This window comes from Typha angustifolia, chromosome 6 (assembly GCF_048772165.1).
Source record: "Typha angustifolia cultivar Huaian chromosome 6, ASM4877216v1, whole genome shotgun sequence".
NCBI lineage: Eukaryota > Viridiplantae > Streptophyta > Magnoliopsida > Poales > Typhaceae > Typha > Typha angustifolia.
The window spans coordinates 9,832,372-9,857,421 of NC_133244.1; the positions used below are offsets into that span (position 1 = coordinate 9,832,372).

The window sequence follows — 25,050 nt, forward strand, 5'->3', positions numbered from 1 at the left end:
CAACCTACATGTTAGAAGCTAAGAATGTAAAACGCACCATGGTAAGAACCCTGTCCTTTTGAATAAGGTTAAGGATAAATCCAGCTTCCTTTTTGTTGCTGTTGCCTTCAAAAGGGTCATCCCTACCCAAGATACTAGTAGCAAGCATAGACTTCCCACAAATAACAGTTTCGAGAATCAAGTGCGAGATAACATGAAAACGTGCACCATCGTCTAGCACTCCATAGTGTGAGCGTACTGTGAGTAAAGACCTATTACCAAATAATATTGAAGAAAGAAAGAAATAGAATGAGTTTCTGTATCAATCAATACTCATTCATGAAAAAAAAAAAAATCTTTTGACTGATGTTACAGGTCAAACTACTATGCCCATTGAAACATACCAAATAAAAAAGTGCAGCCTGTTCTTGCTCTGGTCATCATCTGATGTAAGGAGAGAAGGAAGCAATGAAATGAACTGCTGAACACATCTAGATGCACTTTCCAAACTAGCTTTGCAAAGATATAGGATTACAAGATGGAGGATAACTCTTGGACACCTCTCTCCTCTCAACATCATAGCTTTATCAACATTTTTGTTCACTTTTCCACCCAATGCATTGCCAAGTCCTCCAGACACAACTACAGCAGCCATTTCTGCGGCAGGAATATTCAGAGACTCCACCAACCCACGTGCTCTTTGGCCGAAAGATGGACCCCCAATAGTTGAGTTTTTGGGTATATTCTTGTTCAGTCCTTTCCCATTCACTTCACCAATAAGTATCCATATTTTATCATATAAATCCCACCACTCCTCTTGCATTATATTGTCTTCATCAGCAAAACAATTAAGGTGCCTAAGAAATCTGAAATTGCAAGATTTGATATAACAATAGCCATATGTGATAATAGATGCTCAAAGTGAAAATTAAATGAAGGCAAAGGATGATAATCATGAACTTCAAGTAAGTCAGTGTTTTGTTAAACTAGGGAACTCCAAAAGATAACCTAATTTCCAGCTAAACTGAATCCAGAATCCATATGAGAGAAGGACGTAAGAGACTTGTAAACATAGATTGGCACAGTGAACAGGTGTTACATAGACATACGAGAGGTTATATTTAACAGCTAAATCATTATTCTCATATCTAGTATTGTTTGTGAGATGAATGGAGCTCAAATATGTTTCCTACTCAATGTTGCCATTTCAAAGACAGTTAACTAAGCAACTGAGATTAACTTTCCTATTAGCATTTAGCAGTACTCTCAAAAGTACTCACTAAAGGCAGCAACCAGGGTATGAAACAACAAAGGCAGTAGATAGGTGCAAATAGACATTTAATAGTATGATGTGCATATAACCTAAGAAAATATGAGAACTTGTAACTTAGAAAGGGAACTCCTAAAAGCATCAAGATGAAAATAGAGTGTACGAGTTATTTTAAAATCTAAAGTTTTTAATGTTAATTATAACTTAATAAAAATTATTCTAAAATTCTGACTTCCAAGTAGCCCTTGGGAGAAAAAGAAAGGTCAGATAAAAAAATTGAAACATAGAAGTGCTGAGGTAGCTTTAAGTTTGTGTGTGTGTCTGCACATGAATGTGTGCAGGTGCATGCATATATAGTAACTTATGCCAAACTATAATGTAGTCTGCATAGTAGTAACTAGTAACTGCTTATTTTCCACTAGATGTATTGTGTATACATACAATATTTGCCAACGCCCTGTGCGGACCTATAAAGGTGCACACACACATATATATGGCTACACACGTGCATGTGCAAGTTCATTGTTTGTTCATATATACATGCATACATGAGAAAGAGAGACTTGAAGAACAAACTTTGTTCTCAGTTGAGAAAATTTTATCATTATTCTAGCCATTGGTTGCACCTCAAGATTGCAAAAAGAGTATCCCCAGGTGAAGTGAAATGAATTGCTCACACCTTTTCTCCACCTGCGGATGAGCTTTTAGATCCCCAAGCACATTCAATGGCCACAAGAGTGTCAAATCTTTTTCAAATATTTACTTAGTGCTTTTAATCTAGCTCTCATACATAGGTACACACACATATATACATATATTATGTCACTGATCATATTGAGAAGATCTGTTTACTTGCTCACACTAGCTAGCACGATAAACAGTAGGCATCCCAATTTTTGCATGGCAATATATAACCGTACAATCATTTAAGGTGAAGTTAAACAAATAGATGATCAAAATTCATAAAGACAAGCAAAATTATGACCATGTTTATCTCCAAATATATCATGTGTGGACATATCCAAGTGATAATTAATACAACAAAGTGAATTGGTCTATGTTAATCCAAAGCAGTGTTACCTTGGAGGTTGATCGTCAATCTCACTTTTCAACATTTCAATTACAGCATAGCTGATATCATTCTGACTTTCTTTTGGTGGGCCATCAGAGGAAAAACTTGATGAGAATCCAATGGCAGGAAACTACAAAGGGACAACAAATTTGTTGTTGGAGCAGGTATGATGGTTCATGATTATGTAAACAAGAACCCTCGTATGAATTGAAGACAAAGAAGATCAAGAGAATACTACTATTGACAGAAATTGACATGACAAAGAAAACCTTAAATAATGCAGTTAATTGCCTACCAGAAGCTTTTCACCACTTCCATTTATTATTAATTCGTCAATGAGTTGTAGAAGATATAGGGCATTATCTCGACATGGTTGAGACAGGAAAATATTTTCTTCAGAAGCTATTTCCATAAGACTATTAACTAGATCTACAAAGATGTCCCGCAGCAAAAGGGTGTTTAATAATTTCCCCTGCAAATGCAGCACATGGTTAAAAAAAGGGCTATTGCTACACCAATATTAACGTGAAGTTGCTCTGCAGAACAGTATAATAATCCTGCTTACCTGTTCAAACTTTAAGAGTAAGAAATTTATCGTCTCTTCTAATTGATGCCAACCACCTTTTACTGAATACAAATAGTGGCAAAGAACCACAGAATATAAGTTTCTAACAAGAATCAGTTCATTGGGCTGTGTTGTGCCAGCTTGGGTTTCTGACACCACTTCATAACTTTTAAAAACATCAAGCTCCACAGATGTCTCTAACCAGTAACTCCACCCATGATCCTGATTAAAGCCCTCATCAATTAACTTCCAAAATTACAATGTGTAAAATCTTAAGTAATAGTAATTAGTTAATTACCATCAGGGCTTCAATGTTGGAAGAATTTGAATCTAGCAAATCAAGTAGATCACTTAAGAGTTTTGCGCGCACTGAAGTTTCTGTGCAAGATTGCAAATATTTAAAGATACAGACCAAAATCTGAGGAAGGGAAAAGTGAGAAGAGAAGCCTGCAGAATTGCTTTTCTTAATCTTCTGTGCATCAGACTGACTACATTTTTGTAGAACCTGAATAGAAAATATTAAAGTGATGAAAATCAGAATAAAATATTCTGAAAACTGGAGAGATAAAAAAACTAGACAGAATTATAGTAACCATCTGGCCAGAGAATATACTTCTAGTTCTTTAGTATGTCACCTGTTTAGGGCTAGCACCACCAAGAAGAACATCAAATAATGTGGCACAAAGGTGATCAGACAATGGAAATTTAAACAGTCTTTCAGTGATTGCCGGAAAAATTAGTTGCAATGTCATTGTTCTTTGAATTTCAGAAAGAGATTTAGATCGTCCTACAGAAAGGTTGAAAAATTTTGCTCCTCGTTTTTCAGATGGAACTCCAACTAAAAGCTTGCCAAGAAACTGCAGACCCAGCAGCCTGATTGGCTCCATTTCCCTATGATGACAAGGTTAAAGAAATTAATAGTAAGCCACAATTTCCTTTATACAATGGATGAACTAGATATACAAACTATGTAACATGCAGGCTATTCAATTCTAATCAGTGTCCTTACAATAAAAGACCCAAGTTATGCAGTCAAAACTCACACAAGCAGCTACTTAGAGCATATGCCTTATGAGAAAGCATACACAGGCACATATGCTTCTAATAATAAAAATTAGAAGTATCATAAAAAGTGTTCAAAATAAACTAACATATAGTAATAAGCTAATAAGTGGGAGAGCCCTCGCCCCTTTATTATATGCTATCACGTGCAACTGCCAATCCATAGTAAACCATACTTCGCTCATTGCTATTGACGAGCAATGGAGATAACGAGTCTCACTGGGGCATAACCTAAATGTATTAATTCTCTACGAAACAAGGATTTATATCCATAGTTTCTTTTTAACCTGACAAAAAATTCAACATTGAATGTCAAGCTACCAAAGATAATCCTCCTCCTAAATCCCGGATTGAGATAGATCAGTATTAGACATATTTTATGATGCAGAAACAAAATTCAAATAACACTTGCACTGAACTACATCTTAATATAGATAATGTTTGATTTTGCTTGCCAATTTTATAAGGTCAAATCATTGTGGATTGAAAATGGCAGATTATTCAGAATTCAGGTACACAATTACAAGGTTTTCTACTTATTGTTATGTACTTAATTTCTTTCTACAAAAGAAAATTTTGTACATTTGTATCAGCATTACTTTCATTAGAACTTCGAGAATTTTTGACACTAGTTCATTAAAAAATAACGAGTGAATAAAGACAACTAACCTCTGAAGAAGATTAATAAAAATGTGACAACCCCCAAGTGCATTTACTTGCTCAAGAAAAGATGCTAGCATTGAATTTTGAGAAAGAGCACGAACAACCATGTGCAATACATCCTCTATGCATGCCATATCCTGACTTCTCTCAAAAAATGAAATAAGAACCTTTATATCCAGTGAAGAAATCTTTTGCCTGCAAACGCATTTTCTTACTTGTATTAAAAATAATGATGGATGCTGATAGTTGTGCAAGAATTTGAATTTCACAAAGTCATACTACTGGAATAAAGTACCTACCTTAAACTCATTTCTGCAAGACTCAAGAGGAGAAGTCGGATCTTACGAACTTCTTCTAGGCTTGGTCTCGCTCCAATAACCTGTTTAGTTACTGAATGCAGAAGAGGCTTGCTACCAACAGCAGACCGAGAATCTGCTTTATCCCAGTAAAATTGGCATATGATATCTATAATCCGAGGAAACCCACACAATGCTAGCAATAAGCTTCCATCACTCTCAAAATAACGTATTAGAAACATAAAAAGATCTCTTTGCACCTCATAACTTGCATACACCCAGATATGTGGATTCAGATAGATACGTGAAAGAGCATCTTTCATTAGAACTTTCGACATGCCTGAGTCAAAAAAAGAATAGTGAGTTGAAAAAGAGGCCTTAAGCAAGAAAATATATTGATGATAGATCTATTAGGAAAGCAGAGTCAGCTGCTTACGACAATATTTCAGAACATCAAACAAATATTTCAAAGCTGAAATTGTTTCCATATTTAGCTGCTGAGGTGGAACAGACTGAAACAGAAATCCCAGAATAGAAAACCCTGAAAGAAGATGCATCTGTTGTTGATTTGATAAATTCCCATCTAAAACAGATGCAACAAGCTCAATAACTTCTGCTGCAAGTTTGTCTCTTGTAGTAGATTCAACTAGCCTGCAATCAAACTCTCCACTATCTATTGCAGATTTGTCGTATTGGGTCAAGAGAGGAAAAAATACAGATACACCACCAACACAATAAATGATCTCTTGCAGCAGGCGGCGTGAGCATAACTTTGTTCCATCCATAACTGTCGCTTTAAAGATAGTCTTGTCAGAATAACCTTCAAGAGATGATGGTACACTGAACAAGGTCCTGTTATCACTTGCCTGGCAAGAACAAGAAAATAAAATAAAAAGAAAGAAGTTTTGATGTCATCTTCAGCTTTTGAGCAAAGTCATAGAAGCCTCATTACAGAGAATAATAATGAAATATGGGAAGCGAAACCTGAGCATTTAGACCAAAAATTATCTTCGATGAAAGGCCATCTTTTGCATCTAAAATACCATTATACAGGGAGTCATCAATAGCAAGGAGGTTTCCATCACCGAGGAATGAATACATGTAACTTGGTCCAAGGTAGTATATACCCTTTATCTGCTCCACTGAGAGGGCATCACAGAACAGATATACTGGACCCATTTGCCCAATGAAGGGAAATGTCCTTTCGAAACTAATTGAATAGGGCTCTTCACCAATAGGACTGAGTTCTGTTCCTATTGTACAGCGTGTCATAACATCACTAACTTTTGCATACCTGGAACATTTCAAATGGAAGTTTCTCTAATGAAAAAAGAGATATACTGAATCATGAGATAACTATATATATATATATATATATATAATTTAAAACATTATAAAGGGATCCTGCCAACCTGCATTTTTCAGATGATACCAGATTACCATCAATATAGCACCTGAGTTGACTACCTCCAGAGAATGCTCTCCCTATGCTATGAGTAACACAAAGGAAATGCCATTGCTTTGGGAGAAGGTCGAGAGGTAATAAAACACACTGAAGTTTTTGGTTGATAGACTGAATAGAGGAAAAAAGAAAAAGATGTGAGCTCAAGAGATGGTAATCAAGTAATAGGCTTTTAGAGCCTTCGATGTATGGAAATGGAACCTATAAAATCCAAATCTGCACCGTAAAATGGAATGCCTATGTTCCTTTCTTATTATAACATAAAAAGATTGACGGATAAATTGCTAGAAACATACAAACTTTTAAATGCAAAATATAAATAATCACATATACACATCTCCGTCAGACATGAGGGACATGATGAGCTGTGAAATGGCCTGTGGAACACAAAAGCCTAGGAAATGTAAGAAAATCAGCTTGTGATTTTGTTAGACTTCAGCTCCAGAAATATCTGATGAGTTATATAATCCAGTGCTCAAGAATCAATATTATATAAGGATGTACAAAACTACAAATTGCTCAGAATCTCTGATCAACAAGAAAAATCATAGTGATCATCACCTAAACCTTCTCCCCAAGTCCCAACATAGAGTCAGTTAGAGTACAACACATAGTTGGGCAGGCTCCACAAAAGAAATGGACAATTATTTATAAAATTATAACCAAGCAACCGAAGGACACAAGCTTCAAGAAGCTGATGTTGAATTCTTCACAAGGAGAATACAAGGGAAGAAAGGGGCTTACTACAGAAGTTATAAAACCAATGAACATAAAGAGAACAAGAGGGGATATTTACTATTTAGAACCAGCAGACCCCCTTAACATATATACACCATTTTAGAAAAAAAAAGTCTTCTAAGCTCCAGCAATTAATGAGAACCTAAAATTGGAAAAAAAAGGTTTGCAGATCAAACAGTTGTAAAACATGTGACAATTGAATTGAGGACTGCCTTTCATAAGTTGCTTGCTTGATTTTACAAAATACAATGAATAAAAGGAAAAATATCTTCAATAGTTTGTGAGAATTATCTAAGAAAACATGTGTCATTCATATTCTTTTATTAGTTCCTTTAGTTTCCAAACATAACCTGAAATTTGTGACCTTCCATGTTGTTTCAATGAAAGATACCAAGAATAACAAAGACAAAGCCTTAGTGCTCTGCAATCTATTTCATGAGCTTTCAAATCTCTACTAACTAATCTATAAGATTCAAAATTAGGTAGACAAAACAACTTACTTCGAAAATTAGTTTGCCTCTGCCAAGCATTGCCAAGCATCCTCTTCCATTGTCTGTGAAAAATGAAAAAAGGCCCATTATGCCATTCTCAGGAAAGTTTTCTACCCTTAGCCAACACGAAAAGGAGAATCCCTTATTGTATGGCCATTGCACAGGTGTTTTTATTACAATTCCCTGTCAAGGGACAAAGAGTTAGCTACTGATTGCAGGAGAAGGAAATTCTGGCTAGCAATCACCAGAAGCATCACAAAGCAAGTAAAATCAGGATGGTAAATAGTTATATATTTAACAACTTCAAAAGGAAAATGATGATAGACACTGCAACATACAATTCCTTTAGAAGGTATCACATTTAGTGGATCTTCAATTATACTTAAGAAAACTGCAAGTAAATGAACACATGATAGATACTCAATTCACTAAAATAAGGGAAATTTGCAACAAAAGAGAACCTATGGATTATTTTGGTTTGAACCCTACCTTATCGTTTTCCTTTTTTCAAAAAAGTGCATGCTTTTTATAATAAAAATATCCAATTCAACATGTTGGGTTAATTTTAACTCATCTCACCTTAACATATAAGAACCCAGAATGAATGTCTGATCTTACTCAAGGTGATACTATTAAGATTTTCTAAATTACCCTCAGCAATCCCTGTAATGAGTTCATATAAAACCATTTTTGTATCAATTCTGCCTTACTAACTTTTAGATTTTCTATTTCAAATTATTCCTATGTCAATAGGTATTATAATTGTTTTCTCAGCAATGGTATTTGATAATTTCAGAAATATGGTTACTTAATTTTTTATATGATAATAGGGTGCGGCGCTATGATGGTAATATTAGGGTGTTAATAACACATTTTCCTATAAAAGATGGGCTCTTTTAGAAAAAAGAAAAAAGAAAAGAGAAGGTCGGGTTTGAATCATAAAAGGTCCATAATGTCGGAGGTTTTTTTAAGATTTCCCCTAAAACAATTATTACATCACAATAAAAAGATTGCTCTGAGCCCCAATTTAGGGTCTCTTTCATCCATTTCAATACCCCTTTGCTTTTTTGTGCGATTCATATAAACTACACTCCAACTTTAGGAATCAAAGGAATATTTCAATTTTCCCAAGTTATTTCCCTGACTTAAAAATCCCATAGAAGATGGGGAAATCATCAAATTAGAATCTGATTGGTGTATGATTCGAGTAGATATATCACTTATATAACAAATTGCATGTTACACTAATATCAAGTGCCAAAAAACTTTTACATAGCATAGAACATATTTTGAAGCCGTAAATAGGTTTAAAATTGTTTTCGACATACTAAGGTCAGATAGTGTACCAACAATACACCAGCTCAACACAGTATATGCTGCAATACTTGTCATGCCGGGCTAAGGTCAACCTGCCCCATGCCTCTGGTAAAAAAATCATTGCTTGAATCAATTTTAGATAGGACAAGAAACTAAGGTTTTAGCCTCGAAGTTAACATGTAAAATGATGTAGATGATAAGACTTTTTATGTGCCAAGAAATACCACAAAAGCCTACCAGAGGAGGTATTGAGAGGCCAACGATTTCTCATTTCACAAGTGTGACTAATGATGTTGACTAAAAACTTGACAAAGCAAGGCAATAATGTCTATATATCTTACTAAAATACACTAAAATCCAGTCAGGGTAACTACATAAGAAATTGCCACAGTTGATCTAAAAAAATAATGAGAAAAGAAGTATGATGACTAGGACATACGGAATCACATCCACTGAACTCGAAGAAGGCTTCAGGTCCTTTCTCCTTGAGCATATGACTCACACTTGTCAAAAGCAATGAGCTGTGATTTTGTTTAGAACCATTCTTGTCACTGCGGAGAAGAGCAAAAATTTTCCGAATGTCCTTGCCAGATATACTATGTCCACCAACAATCTGAATTAACTGAGCAATTTTTGAAATCATATCATCTCTTTCTTCTATGGTAAACCAATCAAGAAGAAAATTAAGGATCCCTGCTCTGGAACACAATGTTCTATTTGTTATCGAATCCTTTAGCAACTTCTGTAAGATATCAAGTCCATAATGCTGAAGTGATATGCCACTCTGCCAAACAGAACTTGTTGATATCACAAAAAGCATACTCATGACTAAAATACAAGAGAGACAAGAGAGAAAGGGATGAGGAATGTAGGGTATGCTAACCTTTTGCATAACATTAAGAAAGGGCATAATGACATCTTCATTCTGAACAAGAATGGATAATGTTAAAAGGATGTATCAGAGCTATTGATGACAAGATATCCAAAATGTTTAGCACTTGTCTACTGTAGTATAACAAGCATAACAGGCTAGAGATTGTAAATATTGAAGGAACAACATGGATGTCAATAGAAATACATCATGAGTTATATGGAAAAGCTTGTCCACCAATTACCAACCTTAATTACAGTTTTCTCTTTCATCTCAAATTTTCCATCCACAAGCAAGTCAAGAAGAGCATTCAAAAGTCTCTCACTTGGTACCCATTTACAGAATTCCAAAAGCAAACTCTGCAGCGTCTGATAACCCACACCAGCAAGTGATCTAAAGGCAGCCTATAGTAAACAAATTATAATTAGATGTCAGTGTACAAATTACTTGGATATACGACATGGGTGTTAAGTGTCCTGATAACCAGATGAATGATATACAGGACCCTTACAAGAAAAAACGAATCAGGAATAAATAAAACATTAATAATTGGAAGTCTATAAGAGAGTCCTCAAGTGTCAACAACTTTCCAAAAGTGTCCGTTGAAAAAGAAAACCAAAATTTGGATAATCAGCAGCGATGATACATAGTTTAAACAGCTCCAGCCTTACCATCCACCACAACTAAAAAAATAAGAACAAAATAGATTTGCCATTTCAAATGATACATTGCAACAAACCCATGTCGCTTATATGAAGTAGGACTCTAGGAGTAACAGTTTTAGAGTTAAGAAATACTTGACAAGCTTGGGAAGAGGAAGTACCTTAGAGTCATCATTTCCAGTAAGCAATAAAGTCAAAGTCTGAAGAACATTAAGGACCAACTTCTCCCCAATTATCTCATCGAAAGTCCCGTTCAACAAAGAGACGATATGTAAAAAGCACTCCGCATTGCGAAACAAAGTTTGATAGTACTGATCAAATATAAAATAGTTAAATGGAGCATATCATCTAACAGTCACTTAATATATTATGCTCAAATTTGTACTATGCAATTATAAAAATTAAGACATTCTCAAGTCCATACGAGAAGACTTACCAGTTGATCAATTGCAATGATCTCTCTCATGCTAACCAGTAGATGAATTGACAATTCGGCAAAGTGCTTTTCCCTTTCCTTGGCACGAGTAAAAGTTTCTAGATATTTGGAGCATAGCTGTAACTTTGCTGCATGATCTTCAGCAGATGATGGAGGGAACTAGAAATAATCAAACAAGGACACATTTTAGTTTCTAATAACAGTAATGAAGAAAACCATTGGGGAAAATTAAAAATGACATCCTTTTTTACCTTGAATAGTTCAAGAATTTGCTCCAGCACATGTTTTTGGAGATTTTCTTCCCAAAATAAATCAAATAAGCACTCAATACAGCTGACATTGTGTAAAATTAAACTTTTCCCATTTTCAGCCATCAAGATGTATTCCTTTAAAAGTCCGAAGGATGATTCCATGCATATGAGCCACTTCTTAGCTGCCACTGAAGAAGCCATCTGAACATTCTTCATTTGAGACCCTTCTTCACTTAAGTCATCCTCGGGATGAGGATCAAAATAACTCAACTTTCTCAATTCTTGAGCCTGAATGCATGTGACCTTCAGCACTCGAGCAATTGCATCCAATGATTTAAATGAAGCTAGACTTTGCTCAGTAGCAAGTTGCAGAATGCAATGCAGACTCTTCAAAAGAATACTGGTCACTTCAGGATTACAAGAAGACTGCTCAAGCATATTTAGTAGCACGGAGCATTCTGGCTGCAAACATGGAAAGAAATTTACCCAAAATAGGAAAAACATCAAGCTGCTAGCCACTCATAATTTTGTCATCATAAAAGGTTGCTTTTTAAAAGTATATACGATGCCAACCGGCACTTGCTGTGCTAGTAATGGCACAGCACTTGGCATGTGCCAACTTGCGCCGATCGGCATGCGTGCGTGCCGGTCATTGTGCCATGTGGAGCTTTTTTTTAATTTTCTTATTTTTATTAATCATTATCAAATCAACTGATTAGTTGATCATTTAGAAGACTAAGATAAAATTGATAATAATGAGATGAGAGATGATAATGATGATGATGATAGTGATAATAACAAGACTCAATCTAGTGCAGTGATGATGGAGATGAGACATACGTTCCTGTTACACAACCTTCTCAGAGAGGTATTGTTTTTACAAAAGACTTGAGTTTATATAATGGTGACAATGATAATAATGAGATTCAGTCTAATGCAATGATGATAGAGATAAGACATACGTTTTTGTTACACAACCTTCTCAGAGAGATATTATTTTTACAAAGGACTCACACGACAATATGAGTGCATTATAGTTACCATCATATCAATCACACCTACCATAGCCAGAACACCCTTATTTTACTCTATATCCACAATCTACATATGCTTATGGTATATCTGTGTCTATCCAGTGACATTCATTTATGTGTATGTTCAATACTCATATTATATTATAGAAGAATTATAAGATTTTTATTTATATGAAGACTATGTGAAACGTTACAATAAGTAATACAATCACTGAATGGGTTTTGAAGAATATTGACAGTATTTAATACGACATTCTTGTGTTATTTTTGTGCCGACAAATAAAATCTTTGATCCTCCTCGTTATTTTACGTTCAACTAGATATTAATTTTAATTATTAAACTATTATTAATTAATATTATATCTTCAATTATATTATGAAGTATTCAATTATATTATAGTGTGTTCAATCATTAATATTAGTTTTAATAAATGTCTTTAATCATAGTATGTGTTGAATAATATTTATATTTAATTGTTGCTTTATCTTTGAGGATAATGGTAACCCTATCATTAACTAGTTTATTTTCATTTATTAATTTCATAGTAATAGAAATACATGTCCTATCGAGATAGAATTTGCAACTTGCTATCATCTTGCCTAGTATGCAAAGATCTACCTATGATCCTACTCATATTGGACCTAATGCTTAGGTAATTTGGCCAATAGTAGGTCAAGAAATATTAAATAAAGATGTGGGCGGGGGTTTTCGAAGAATACAAATAATCTCAATTTTTTTCTAAAATAGATCATTTACGAAAGCAATCTAAAGATAAAGCATTATAATAAAAGTTTTAAACTTTTAATAGATATATGTAAACCAAAAACTAAAGATTGCCATATCAAAGACCCAATAATATCTTTAGATATCCTAAAAAGTTTATTAAAAATATTATAAATGCATGTCAGTGGCACATAACAGTGTGCCACTGGCACAGTGGGGAGTGCCGAGGCGTGCCGTGCTAATAGTGGCATGGCACGACACGTGCCATTTGCACAGTCATTGTTGTACACGATACATTAAAGATTCTACGAATAAGTCATCTAGCACAAGAGCATCTAACCCTTTGCTTACTTCAACCAGAGCATTATTAAGCAATAGCTAGTGTATATAGAAACTAATACATAAATGAGAAACAAATGATAATGTAATTACCAAGTTACTTTCATTTCCATTTAGCGTTGCAGAAAATTCCAAAAAAGATATTGCTTCCACTTGAAGGATATCAACGTCAACTTGTTTGGCCTCATCTGTGGAGCTCTCAGAGTTAGAAGGCTGATCCAAATTCATTAGAGTCTGTTTATCTGTATTACACTCAAAACGAAGTTCTTGTAAAGATGGCCCAAAATAGAAGAATTTCTCTGAGAAAATTAGGTCCCATACTCCCTCCTCTCGAAAGACTTTAATCAGAGCTGGTGCAGAAACAAGGACCTTTCTGAATGCACAAAGGCTGTAGTGCTGCAAAGTACTAGCTAAAATCCTGCAGCAAAATAATACTAAACAATATGAAGACTTAAGAATTACTGGGATCAGGAAGGGGTAAAACCAAAACTGACACAAACTATAAAATAAAAGTCAACTAGATGTAGCAATTATTCTAGTTCATTGATTACAATAATCTACTCAGACAACAATGTCTATAGACCAGTAAAAAGAACTATTATGAAATCCTCATTGAAGTGAGAAATAGCTAGAAGTGAAACATAAGAAAGTTTGCCTTGTTTAATGAACACAACATTTTACCTTTAATATATTCACTAAAAAGCAATACCTGACACGAACTGAGAAGTTCCATAAAGAAATAAAATCTACAGTTGGAATAACAGGCATAATTCTAATGTCATCAGAAAAAATAAAAAGAAAAGATCACTATTCCTTAAAAACATATATCACCTTATATGATTTGGTAATTCACTTTCATTAGCACAGGCCTTGATGCATGGGAAGATGGTTAGAAGAACCTTTATGACCCATCTCACAGAAAGCTCCCAGTAAGCTACCGAGACAGGTTGAAAACTTTGACTAATAGGTTCTTTGCCATGATGGAATTTGATATCTTCAGGACAGAGAAGGAATGAACAAAGTGCTCTACTCAAATTCACAGAGTACTCATTCCATCCAGTTAAATTTGGAATGGGCTCAGCTGTACTTGGCTTTTCAGCCCCGTCTTTGTTGGACCTTGAACTGATTGCTTGAGAGTCGGAAATGTTCATCTGTTGCCGATGAAACTCCTGAAAGATGAAGGCAGGCCAGCATATGTTGTTGGCAAACTTTTGTATCCGTCCATTTTCACAGAGAAACTGTAAATTATTCATATTACCAAACCTGAAGCAGTAGTTAAGGGACCCAACATGGATTGTTTAACAATCATATGGAAACAAATTTAACTGGAAATATCTGACCTCCTTTAGGATAGCGACAAAATCTTATCAAGTCCATTGTTTGCATAGATCAAAAGATAATCTGGAATAAATTACCTTTTGACCAAAAGTTACCACTTTGAGGATGCAAAGAGATATTATTTACGAAGAGAATAGTACGATCACAAACAATAATGAAGATCTAACTGCAATTCAAATTCTAGTCAAAAGGCAAGTCCAATTTAGGATACAAAGACTCCCGTAAGACTTCCAATGAGAGAATCTGAAGCTGAAGAATTTCACTTCTGTAAAAAGAATTCATTGTTTTAGTACATATAGCACACGGAGCAGAAAGAATCTGTAGGACCCAACTAAAGCTCTTATTCTGTCAATTTACCAAACCTAACCAACTGTTCTAATATTAATGAATGAACAAGTAAAAAAAGAAGAAGAAAAGAACTGCATTATCACTATGTAGAAACAGTACAACAAATATGGTAAAAAATCTCAAAACTATTGCAATTAGATTTCCTAACAGAACAATATGCAGAGAAGGAAATTTATACAAAATTTTATCTGTGAAAATAAATATTTATGCAGTAATATTGTCACCTGCAGAGTCAACAATTGTAGAAATACACTTTTTGCACCTTAGTGTTTTCTCATTGTCGGAGGTTAAGTTCATCATTCAGTGATGAGGTGTTCATAGAAAGCAAGGCGTCTAAAGGAAATTGGAAGTACATCTTTAAGATTAAATGATGAAATATCACCAATGATATTTAAATTTTGACACAAGAACATGTCAATTCATCGTGTAAGATCATGAGTATCAGTAAGTATTTATTCCTAATATCTTAAGAAAGTATTAAATTCTCCTGCTTCCAAAATCAAACCACCTCCTTTATTCTGGCATGCAACTGGCAGCATCTATCAAACAATATGACTTGGTTGTCCAAGGAGCAGTTTCAATTAAAACAACACAAATAGATTTTGAATGTCGATAGATGTGCCACTGGAGGTTAATTATCAGAAATCACTATAACAATCCGGCAGAAGATTCAATACCATTTAGACAATAACATGTAGAAGAAGTCATTGAAATGCAAACCACAAACAACCATCAAAACCAACTGGAAAAGAGACAAATTATAACTGATATAGAGATAATAAGTAATAACAATAATAATTATCAATATCATACATTGCATACTAGCCAGACAAAATCTGTCTGCAACTGGAAAAGAGACAAATTATATAAATTTTACTAAATTTGAAATGATGCCACTATATAACAGAAACTAGGGAGGCTACCTTTCATCACCCGAGACAACTGAATGCTTTGAAATTGAAAATTTGCTTGATGGAATTCCTAATCCATCCAACAAAACTTCAAGTCCTCCAATGCTTCTGAAATGATTCTGTGCCCGAGTATTTTCAGATAGAACTGATCTTAGAGCACCCAGAGTGATATAATGGAGCGATAAGTCAGTCCATTGTTCTTTCAAATGAAGTCTTCGAATGACCCGTAAAAGCTCTGGAACAAAATGTGTAGCTTTAGGAGAAAGATAACCACATTGCAATTGATGCGGAAAGTAGTAAGATAGTAATATGCTCAGAATAATAATGCTTGTCAAATATTACATCCTTAGGTGCTCATAATGAACCTTACATATGCAAGTTCTTACAGAGACCATCCAATGCATCATCAAGTTAATATCACGCCATTGGAAACTCTGGATGTAAATCATGGAATGCTATATCTACAAATAAAGTAGAACCAAAAGCGAACTTTCAATCCTATCATAGTGAAGTAAGATTTGCTTCTCTTAGAAGAAGAACAAATGCTGCTGTATAACAACGTTTCACTTTTTTTTTTTTTTTGTGCATCATACAGACAGACATCCATATTAAATGTGAAATTCTATGTATAAACTTGGGAAGGGCCTACCTTACCTACTAACCAGTTAACACCACCTGCTTCCATAACTAATATAACTGCCTTTTGCTGCCAAGAAAGAACCATATCAGGAATTGTTCTCTTTAGCCTGCTAGGAGGAGCTTCATTCAGATTGTTCTTTGAAGATAGCTGATTAGCAGTATCTATAAACTGAGAATCTTTGGTTGCAATTGGATTCAAATCCATGAACGTAGAAATTATTGAAACAACATATACAAGTATCTTTTGCATGATCATAGTCTTCTCTACACTAGAACTCGATAATTGTTCATCGACAGCAAGTGAACTGGTCAAGGTCTTGAGCTGTACAACTGCAGCTGAATAGAATAAACAGCAGTTAGACATTCTGCACTAATACAGATATACAGGCATTAGCATATTGATAACCAGTCAGAAAGCATGCAGAAACTGATAGTGTTGTTACCTTTTAAAAGAGCAGTGACCTTCTGCATACCTCCATAATAGCTAAACACTCTACAATTGTGCATTGAACGAGTTACGATCATTAAGCATTTCAAAACATACAATCCTCCTGCATTCAGTTCCAAATACATTGATTGTTCTGAAAGGTCAGCACTGAATTCTGCAGCATTATTTCCCCCTAATTGAAACATAAAGAGAATAAGAGAGATTCTCTTAGATATATTAGCACTACTGCACTATGGCCATCAAATATAGGGGAAATCTAAACTATAGATACAAGGTTGGTCTTAGATTTTTTATGAATGACTACACATAAAAGATGGCATGGCTCCAAAGGGCAAAGACACATACTTCTTCAGGGAAATGCTATCATGGGCTCTAAATGTGCACATGTATTTGCTTAATGAAGAATTTGCTAGACAGAGAATATACATATGCACTAAATATCCTGCGCAATATATTCAGATGCACAATTCAAACATACAAGTATACAACCATAAAGATACAATATTATTCTAAGAATCAATCAAGTAATGAGTCCTCATATTACCTCCATAGGAGGCACAGAAAGAGTTAATCATATGCAGCTGACTTATCATAAGGGAAATGCCAACAAAAATAATATTAGTATGGCTAACTAGCTCCTAAACCAGAAGAGAAATTTAGAATGTTAAAGCTGACTTTTGATTCCAAAATGGCTTGTAACAATATTGGACTTTGAACAAATTCAGGATGTTAATAATTAGATGAAAATGAAGATATATATCTCCAAGAGATGGATACAAATAATAAGATTCACTTACACTCACTAACAATGGAAGATATTCGAGCAATCTCCTGTACTAGAATAAGAATAACTTCCGAAGGATGCCCCAAAGAGCATCCTATAAGTATATCTTCAGATCTTGATGCTTGCTCTGATGTTAACTGGCCATTATGCTGTGGTTCCCAGTTTTCGTATGTTTGTACAAAGTGTAGGAGAAAAACTTGCAACAATTTCCTCTTTTCTATCTAAAAAATAAGTAACCAAGAAAGGAATAAGAATTAATGAAACAAGGACTCAACAATACTTTAAATATGTTCAAAGAATTGAGTACTATCCTGAAGAAATAGAAGAACAATTATTGCTTTGCAGATTTTCAAAAATCAAGGAAAAGCTTTATTGCATTTGGCTACATGTAGAAACTCAGAATGAAATCAACCGTAAGAAGCAATAAATTGCTGACAAGATTATAGGCCCTATATGATTGTGATTGACAGACTACAAAGAAGTGAACAACTGCAGAGAAAATTATAGGTTCTATTCTCGCCATGAAAAGACAAAAAAAAGGGCGTATTTTCTTAAATCAAAGAAAAATGAGATTGATTGATACGAGTTTAATTCTTTTTCTGTCAGGATCGACAAAAGACTGGCCCCATAGCTCATTTCCTCATGATCATCCTCTATATAGCACAGAAATATCAAAACCCACAGTTGAAACTTGAAATAAATAGTTGAATTCCTCCATTACAAATGGAGTTAGTATGAAATGATCAGATTTTACAAAACTGATCAGTTATTTTTGAACTGAGATCAAAGTTAATCATGCCTCAGAAACGGGGACAAGATCCGTAGATTAAAAGTTACAACTTGTTCCAGCATCTAAAGTCCAGACTAATGAAATAAGAAGAAGATTTCTAGAGGACTCTTCCCTGGTGACACGAGAATAAACTGCTAAGAAGGTAGACTGTAATACCAGTAACTAGCCTTAGGTCTTGTCCACATATTAACCTTTTGAATTATGAAATTTTACGATTACTAAATTCCTCAACCTATGAGAATGGCACATACCAAAACATATACCGCAAAATATCATCATCCAAGATTTGTAGCAATGTACTTGGTATGCTAGAGCAAAACTCAAACTAGAAGGATCTTGGGAGAGAATCAATCTCTGTGATCAGCTGTCAATCTGACAACCATCAGAGATAGTGCCAGAATTCTGAGGATTGGGATATGATTCCAACGATTGAATTCCTTAAACAGACATTGGCATTCCCTTCCAATTGGAAGATGAAGATCTTAGAATTTCCTTAAAGTATTATATTCTACATCTGCAGAATTTGGTTCACATTCTCGTTCAAAACTTTATATACTTTCTTGCATAGAAATTTCACCAAGAGTCGCCCCTAAGTTTATTAAACTGATGACTCTGTACTGATCCAATTTACAGAGCAAACTTTCCATTACTTGTGATGATTCCATTTTATAGATGTTTCCAAGTAAATAAACCATGCATCTATGCATCATCTAATTTGAGATAGAAACAACAGTAGCAAGGAACTGTAAAAGTCCTGCTTTTGTCTTAGCTGCCCCATAGTCCACCTCTGCAACCCTTATTATCTGTTTAACAAATTTGATCTCTCCAATAGATTCTAAAGATCAAAAGCCACTCAATGATTAGAAAAACTCTGGACAGCTGATCAGGTTAGGCAGGGTCATGAACAGCCCTGGTTCTGGTCAGAGCACTTGCCTTTGCAGCATGGCAATCCATGATCTTTACAACAATAGTAGAGCGTAATTGCAATTGACCGTACCTAAATAATCCAATTGCAATTTAAACTAATATTGCAGTACCTTATCAATGGCATTCTCGTATCTTTGCCAAAGAGTACTCAAGACTGCCTCCTCGCCAGTATCCCTGGAAGAATTTTTTTTTTTAAAAAAAAAAAGAATGATAACCAATAATAGGATTATATTTAACATGGATTCCAGCTATAACTCGAACTCAAAGAAAAGGGTGCCTACCCGAAACAGATCCTTGGAGAGGGAGCTGACAACTTACCGGAAGGTGCAGCTTGTGCACCTTCCCCACCTTGCCCAGAAGACGACCTCCGTATAAGATCAGCAACACCTTTGACAATATTCATGCCGTCCGCGCGATGTATAACACATGAAGAACTCCAATAAGAAGTCAACAAAAAAGCACGAAAGCCACTACTACTTCCATCCTCCTCATTCTTGATTTGCAAGTGTCCTGCAATCAAATTCTCGACGTAAACTACTGCTACATTCAGACGGCCAAATCAATTCCAGACACTTAGAGATAGCGGAAGTCTCAAACTCAACTGCAATCAAGAATTAGAAGAAATAACACCGACAAACAAAACCCTAGGATTTAATCGAAATCGAAATCGAAAGCGGGAGGAAATCCTGTCACCAACGTGACCGATCCGGCCGGGAAGAACAGATCTGGGAGGAGATAGATGAGGAGGTAATTTCCTTCTCTCCTATTCTCTCTCGTACTTCGGGTGGAGAGCCGCAGCTTAGCGGACGAGGAACGGGAAGAAGAAGAAGACGATGGAGACACCGGAGAGATCAGAGGAGAAGCGTAACTGGGGATCATGAGATGGAAGACGGGAAGCTACTAAAATATACTTTCCGGATAAAATGACCTCGACGTTGGACTAATTTACTCTATATTTTTTTTCTTTCTTTAAGTATAAGTAATGGCTGTGGTGGAGGCCCACTTACTGGGTCCGGCCCGGCCTGTTTGGAACATATAACTTGACTGACGTCCGAGAGTTAAAAGGGAAATTTATAAAAATTATGGCAGGCTAAGGTGTAAATTATAAAAATACATTTAGATTTAAGAAAAGTTATGAAAAACACTCTACATTTTGTACTGTGAAAATTATGAAAGACAAGGTGTAAATTATAAAGTTGCATTACATTTTGAAAACTTTATGTATCTCACCCTATCGTTTGTTTGAAAACTTTATAAAGTTGCATTACACCCTATCGTTTGTTTTTATTTACATTAGAATGTGAATAGAGAAAAGCCAAGGTGTAAATTATAAAATTTAATAGATTTTAGCAGAATTTATGAAAACACCTTATATCATATGAATAAGAGAAAAGCCAAGGTGTAAATTCTAAAAGTCCTTAGATTTACGAAAATTTACTAAACACGCCCTAAACAAACTGTATTTTGTTTTTAATATCAATCATATGAATAAGAGAAAATCCAAGGTGTAAATTCTAAAAGTCCTTAGATTTACGAAAATTTACTAAACACGCCCTAAAGAAACTGTATTTTGTTTTTAATATCAATCATATGAATAAGAGAAAAGCCAAGGTGTAAATTATAAAAGTCCTTAGATTTACGAAAGTTTACTAAACACGCCCTAAACAAACTGTATTTTGTTTTATTATCAGTCATATGAATAAGAGAAAGCCAAGGTGTAAAGTATAAAGTTCATTAGATTTAGGTAAATTTGTGGAAAACATCCTATATTTGTTTTTATTATCATCCATATTCTACTGTATGAATAAGAGAGAAGCCAAGGTGTAAATTATAAATTTCATAGCTCTAGGTAAATTTATGAAAGCACCCTGCTTTTAATTACTATTCATATTCTAATGTATAAATAAGAAAAAGCCAAGGTATCAATTATAAAATTTATTAAAAATTTAAATACATTTATGAAGAAACCCTACAATTTTTATTTATCATTTATACCAGAGAGCCAAGGTGTAAATTATAAAATTCAATAGATTTAGAAAAAAAATGAAAAAAAATACCCTGCATTTTCTTATTTATTGTTCATATCCTAGCTTACAAATAGAGAAAAGCAGAGGTGTAAGGTATAAAATTCACTAGATCTACGAAATTTTGTGGAAAACCCTAAGTGTTTTACCTTTATTATTATTCATATTCTACTGTATGAATTATAAAACTCCTTATTTTAGGAAAACTTACAAAACACCTATTTAATTCTTAATAACTTTACTAAAATCTTAGGAATTTTATAATTTACTCCTTGTCGTGTCTCTTATTATTAATGACACCTTATACTCTTATAGATATTTATTAATCGCTCCCTGTATTTTACTTTTATTACCTCACCTCCCCGAAAAATCAAAACCTAGCAACAGTACAGGGTTTAAAGTGCAATATTCCGAAAGAACAGTCACTCGAGTCTCGACCTCCGGTGAAAGTCTAAAACTGCCCCTCTCATTCTTCCCGGTTCGAAATCATGGCGGATCCGGACTTGGCTTGCTGGATCCTGGAGTTCCTCCTCCGGCAGCCGACCACCGGTGACCACCTCGCCAAATCTCTCCTCCTCTCCCTCCCCCTTCCCTCCCCCCTTCCCATCCGCCTCCTCCGCGTCATCCTCCTCCGCCGCCTCGCCTCTGACATCTCCTACCGCTCCATCTCCCGCTCCACTCTCGACACCATCGAACTCCTCCACTCCTTCCTCCCCCTCCCCCACCCTGCCCCCTCCCCCTTCGCCGCCGCCTACGCGGCCGTCGCCTCCCACCTCACCGCCTCAGCCCCCGATTTCCCCCGCGCCGCCGGCAACCTCTGGTGCTCCCGCATCCTCGACCTGAAGAAATCCCCCGAGGCCTCCGCGCTCGTCTCTGACCAACTTATTTATAACGGGGAGGAGTTGATGGAGGCGGTGGTGCATCCCTCGTCTAAGGAGAAGTTCCTGGCGAAGGATACCAAGAGAACGGCGTTGGAGTCCGTTGGGCTTCTCTTGAAGCAGCAGTTCGAGGACTTGGGCCCGCCGTTCCTCGAGGTCGCTGCCAAAGTCCTCGCCGGGGAAGGGAAGAATAAGGTCTGGAATGAGGTTGAAGGCGATGAGAGGTCCCGTCTACGGCAAATTGGTACAACTTATCCGCTAATATTCTTTCTTTTCTTTCTAGCTTATGCTCTACTAGCGTAATCACGATAAAATTTGATTCCTATCGATAAAAAGTCAGTCTTGTGTTGCTCTATGATCGTAATTCACAAGCAGAATTGATTTCCTTTCACATTTTCTGATGTCTGTTCTAGATTTTTGATGTAATTGTCTAATTTTGTGATTATTTTAGTGGGAAAAACTATAAGAAATGTGAAGGATAGTGGAGGATGCACGACTGGGAAGGTTGCACATTCTACTGGTGAAAGTGCTGATCTGCCTGGGCAGGTTGCACATTCGACTGGTGAAAAGGTTGATCTACCCAAGCAGGTTGCACATTTTACTGGTGACAAAATTGATCTGTTGCCGTCGCCGGAAGTTGATAAAGTGAAGAATGCACTTAAATTAAGCTCTGCTGATCTGCATAAGGTGGTAGAGGATCCTCTTCAAGCCGCAATAGCAACGGCATCTGAGATGTTAAGTAGAAGATTGGGTGAAACTCATCAACGAATAAATGGTGCCGGAGGGCTTCCTGCTGTTGAAGATGGTGATGAAGTTGGCGGAGATGATAATACTATTGATGATGCAGAGAATGCCCTAAGAGGTAACATTGTTGGATTGGAGGAAACCACAAATGGGCAGAAGGATACCAGAGATGATCAAGATAGGGTGGAGGTGGACGTTCAGGTGCATGATGTGGAGGAGGCTTTGAAAGCAACTCCAGTCATGGTGAGTGATCTGGAAGGACAGGTGCATGACATGGAGAAATCTGCAAAAACACCTTCTGCTGAGGGCCCTAATGTACACATCGAGCAGGATAAGGATCATAGTGGAGCGCCATTGCCTAGTCTTATGGATTGGAATCCAACTGCCCATACTTATGAGGTCATTTACTGATGACTTGTAGCTCTATGAATTTGTTTACTTTACAGTATAATAGCTTGACATAGTTCTTCCTTGTCAAATGTGGATATTCATGACTTCTGCATCTTAAATTTTATCAACAAGAGATTGCATTGAACAAATTGGATTCTCCTTTTTTGTGAACTGTAGTGGGATGACTCTATTGAGTCTGCATCAGATAAGTCGGGATCACCATTAAAGAAACCTTGTTTACCTAGTCCAAAGAGAAGGACAGTTTCCCCATTGAGGGTAGTTGATCATAAAAAGGTTCCTAAACGAAGAAAGACAAAGAGGTGGAGCTTGCAGGAAGAAGATGCTTTGAGGAAAGCTGTACGAGAGTATGCACTTTGCACCCTTCCTGATGGTTCATTTAGAATTCTTGCTGACATTGTACTATTTATGCAAACTTTCCATGAGATGTTATCTCTGCTGGTCTCAATAACTTGCAATTAAAGCCTCGACTAGCTTAGAATGTGTTTACCTTATTTGAAGATGTAGATCATTTTGAATCATTATGGGCTTCTTATCTTATGTCATGTTCCTCTTGTTTTATGTGAAGGCATGGTAGAGGTAACTGGAAAGTAATTTTAAAAAGTTATGCCAATGTATTTGAAGAGAGAACAGAGGTATGTCTGTATTTTGCTCGGAATTGTTCCATTCTTTTGTTCATTGCAATTTTAATACAACTTATTCTGATGTACAGGTTGATTTGAAGGACAAGTGGAGAAATATGAACAGATGATATCTTCTTTTTTACCTCAACCCCCCTCATCCTCCTACCTCAACCCCCCTCATCCTCCTCCTTGCTTTTGTACAACAATATTCTCCTCTTCCATATTTTGAGTTGCCTTCTTGTCATCATTTTATGTTTGACAAAGTTGTACATGGTCCTCGCTTATAGGAAGTGATGTGGTTGAGGATGAATGTTGAAACTATGCACGTTTCTAGTAGTCTATCAAATATGACTAGAAATGTGTTCATTCTGCTACATCAGATGCCAATTTACAGTTTTCTGGAGTACCTAAAATGAAGAGCTTCTCGTCTCGGCTTTCTAGAAGATGATATACCAGAGTCATCACAGTGTGGAGGAAGAAGTGAATGCATTGCCTTATATCGAATGTGTGTATAGATGACTTGTACTCCTGAGAACAATAAAGTGGCAAGCATATCTCCGTGGAACTTGTCATCTCTAATTTTTTTTTCTTTTTGTGATGTTAGTCTCTTGTATTTCGATTTTTCTGTATTGCAAGTCAACAAAGTTTAGTCTGTACAACATTGTAATCATGCATCATGTTAATGAAAGTTTACTTTTCTCCGTTAGTAATGGAATGAACAATATCGTGCATATCTTATATCGTATAAAGTTCCTGTGAAGCACATTAAAAACATTTATGGTAACCTTCATTGTTTCTTCTATGAGATCTTGGTTGGATGTAGAGATTTTGATTGACTGTTTTTTATTTCCTGGATTTATTATGCTTTGGAGAAACGTCAGATTCGCATCTCTCTTGTTTCTCAGTTGTTTCTTATAAATCGTGTCAGAATGTTCAGATTGAGAAGTTACGACAGC

At 35.7% G+C, this 25,050-nt stretch overlaps 2 protein-coding genes across 5 annotated transcripts in view; one reads left to right on the top strand and one right to left on the bottom strand.

Annotated features, from left to right (window-relative positions):
• LOC140760921 (BEACH domain-containing protein B) overlaps positions 1-20,330 on the bottom strand; it is a 30,400-nt gene extending 10,070 nt beyond the window's left edge. For 2 of the 4 annotated variants that reach the window (XM_073098012.1, XM_073098013.1), the window contains exons 1-29: positions 20,020-20,330; positions 19,699-19,927; positions 19,528-19,591; positions 17,714-17,921; positions 16,912-17,088; positions 16,484-16,804; positions 15,842-16,064; positions 14,782-14,835; positions 14,064-14,495; positions 13,326-13,650; positions 11,136-11,597; positions 10,885-11,043; positions 10,610-10,759; positions 10,035-10,190; positions 9,799-9,840; positions 9,355-9,699; positions 7,608-7,781; positions 6,320-6,480; positions 5,892-6,201; positions 5,344-5,773; positions 4,911-5,247; positions 4,618-4,806; positions 3,522-3,777; positions 3,185-3,391; positions 2,887-3,108; positions 2,617-2,793; positions 2,330-2,451; positions 384-845; positions 38-251 (exon numbers count right to left, since the gene is read on the bottom strand). In XM_073098012.1, coding sequence (XP_072954113.1) covers positions 38-251; positions 384-845; positions 2,330-2,451; positions 2,617-2,793; positions 2,887-3,108; positions 3,185-3,391; positions 3,522-3,777; positions 4,618-4,806; positions 4,911-5,247; positions 5,344-5,773; positions 5,892-6,201; positions 6,320-6,480; positions 7,608-7,781; positions 9,355-9,699; positions 9,799-9,840; positions 10,035-10,190; positions 10,610-10,759; positions 10,885-11,043; positions 11,136-11,597; positions 13,326-13,650; positions 14,064-14,495; positions 14,782-14,835; positions 15,842-16,064; positions 16,484-16,804; positions 16,912-17,088; positions 17,714-17,921; positions 19,528-19,591; positions 19,699-19,820 — 6,501 coding nt within the window. In that variant the 5' untranslated portion in view covers positions 19,821-19,927; positions 20,020-20,330. Of the gene's footprint in view, positions 1-37; positions 252-383; positions 846-2,329; positions 2,452-2,616; positions 2,794-2,886; positions 3,109-3,184; positions 3,392-3,521; positions 3,778-4,617; positions 4,807-4,910; positions 5,248-5,343; positions 5,774-5,891; positions 6,202-6,319; positions 6,481-7,607; positions 7,782-9,354; positions 9,700-9,798; positions 9,841-10,034; positions 10,191-10,609; positions 10,760-10,884; positions 11,044-11,135; positions 11,598-13,325; positions 13,651-14,063; positions 14,496-14,781; positions 14,836-15,841; positions 16,065-16,483; positions 16,805-16,911; positions 17,089-17,713; positions 17,922-19,527; positions 19,592-19,698; positions 19,928-20,019 lie in introns of those variants that run through there. The other 2 variants (XM_073098014.1, XM_073098015.1) reach the window with 2 other exon arrangements.
• A 1,551-nt stretch (positions 20,331-21,881) lies between these two features.
• LOC140761045 (uncharacterized) lies at positions 21,882-24,800 on the top strand. The gene is made up of 5 exons (XM_073098221.1): positions 21,882-22,563; positions 22,771-23,462; positions 23,631-23,818; positions 24,040-24,106; positions 24,184-24,800. Exons 1-5 carry the CDS (start codon positions 21,930-21,932, stop codon positions 24,220-24,222), a joined length of 1,620 nt encoding a protein of 539 aa, XP_072954322.1. The 5' UTR covers positions 21,882-21,929; the 3' UTR covers positions 24,223-24,800.
• Positions 24,801-25,050: the final 250 nt, after the last annotated feature.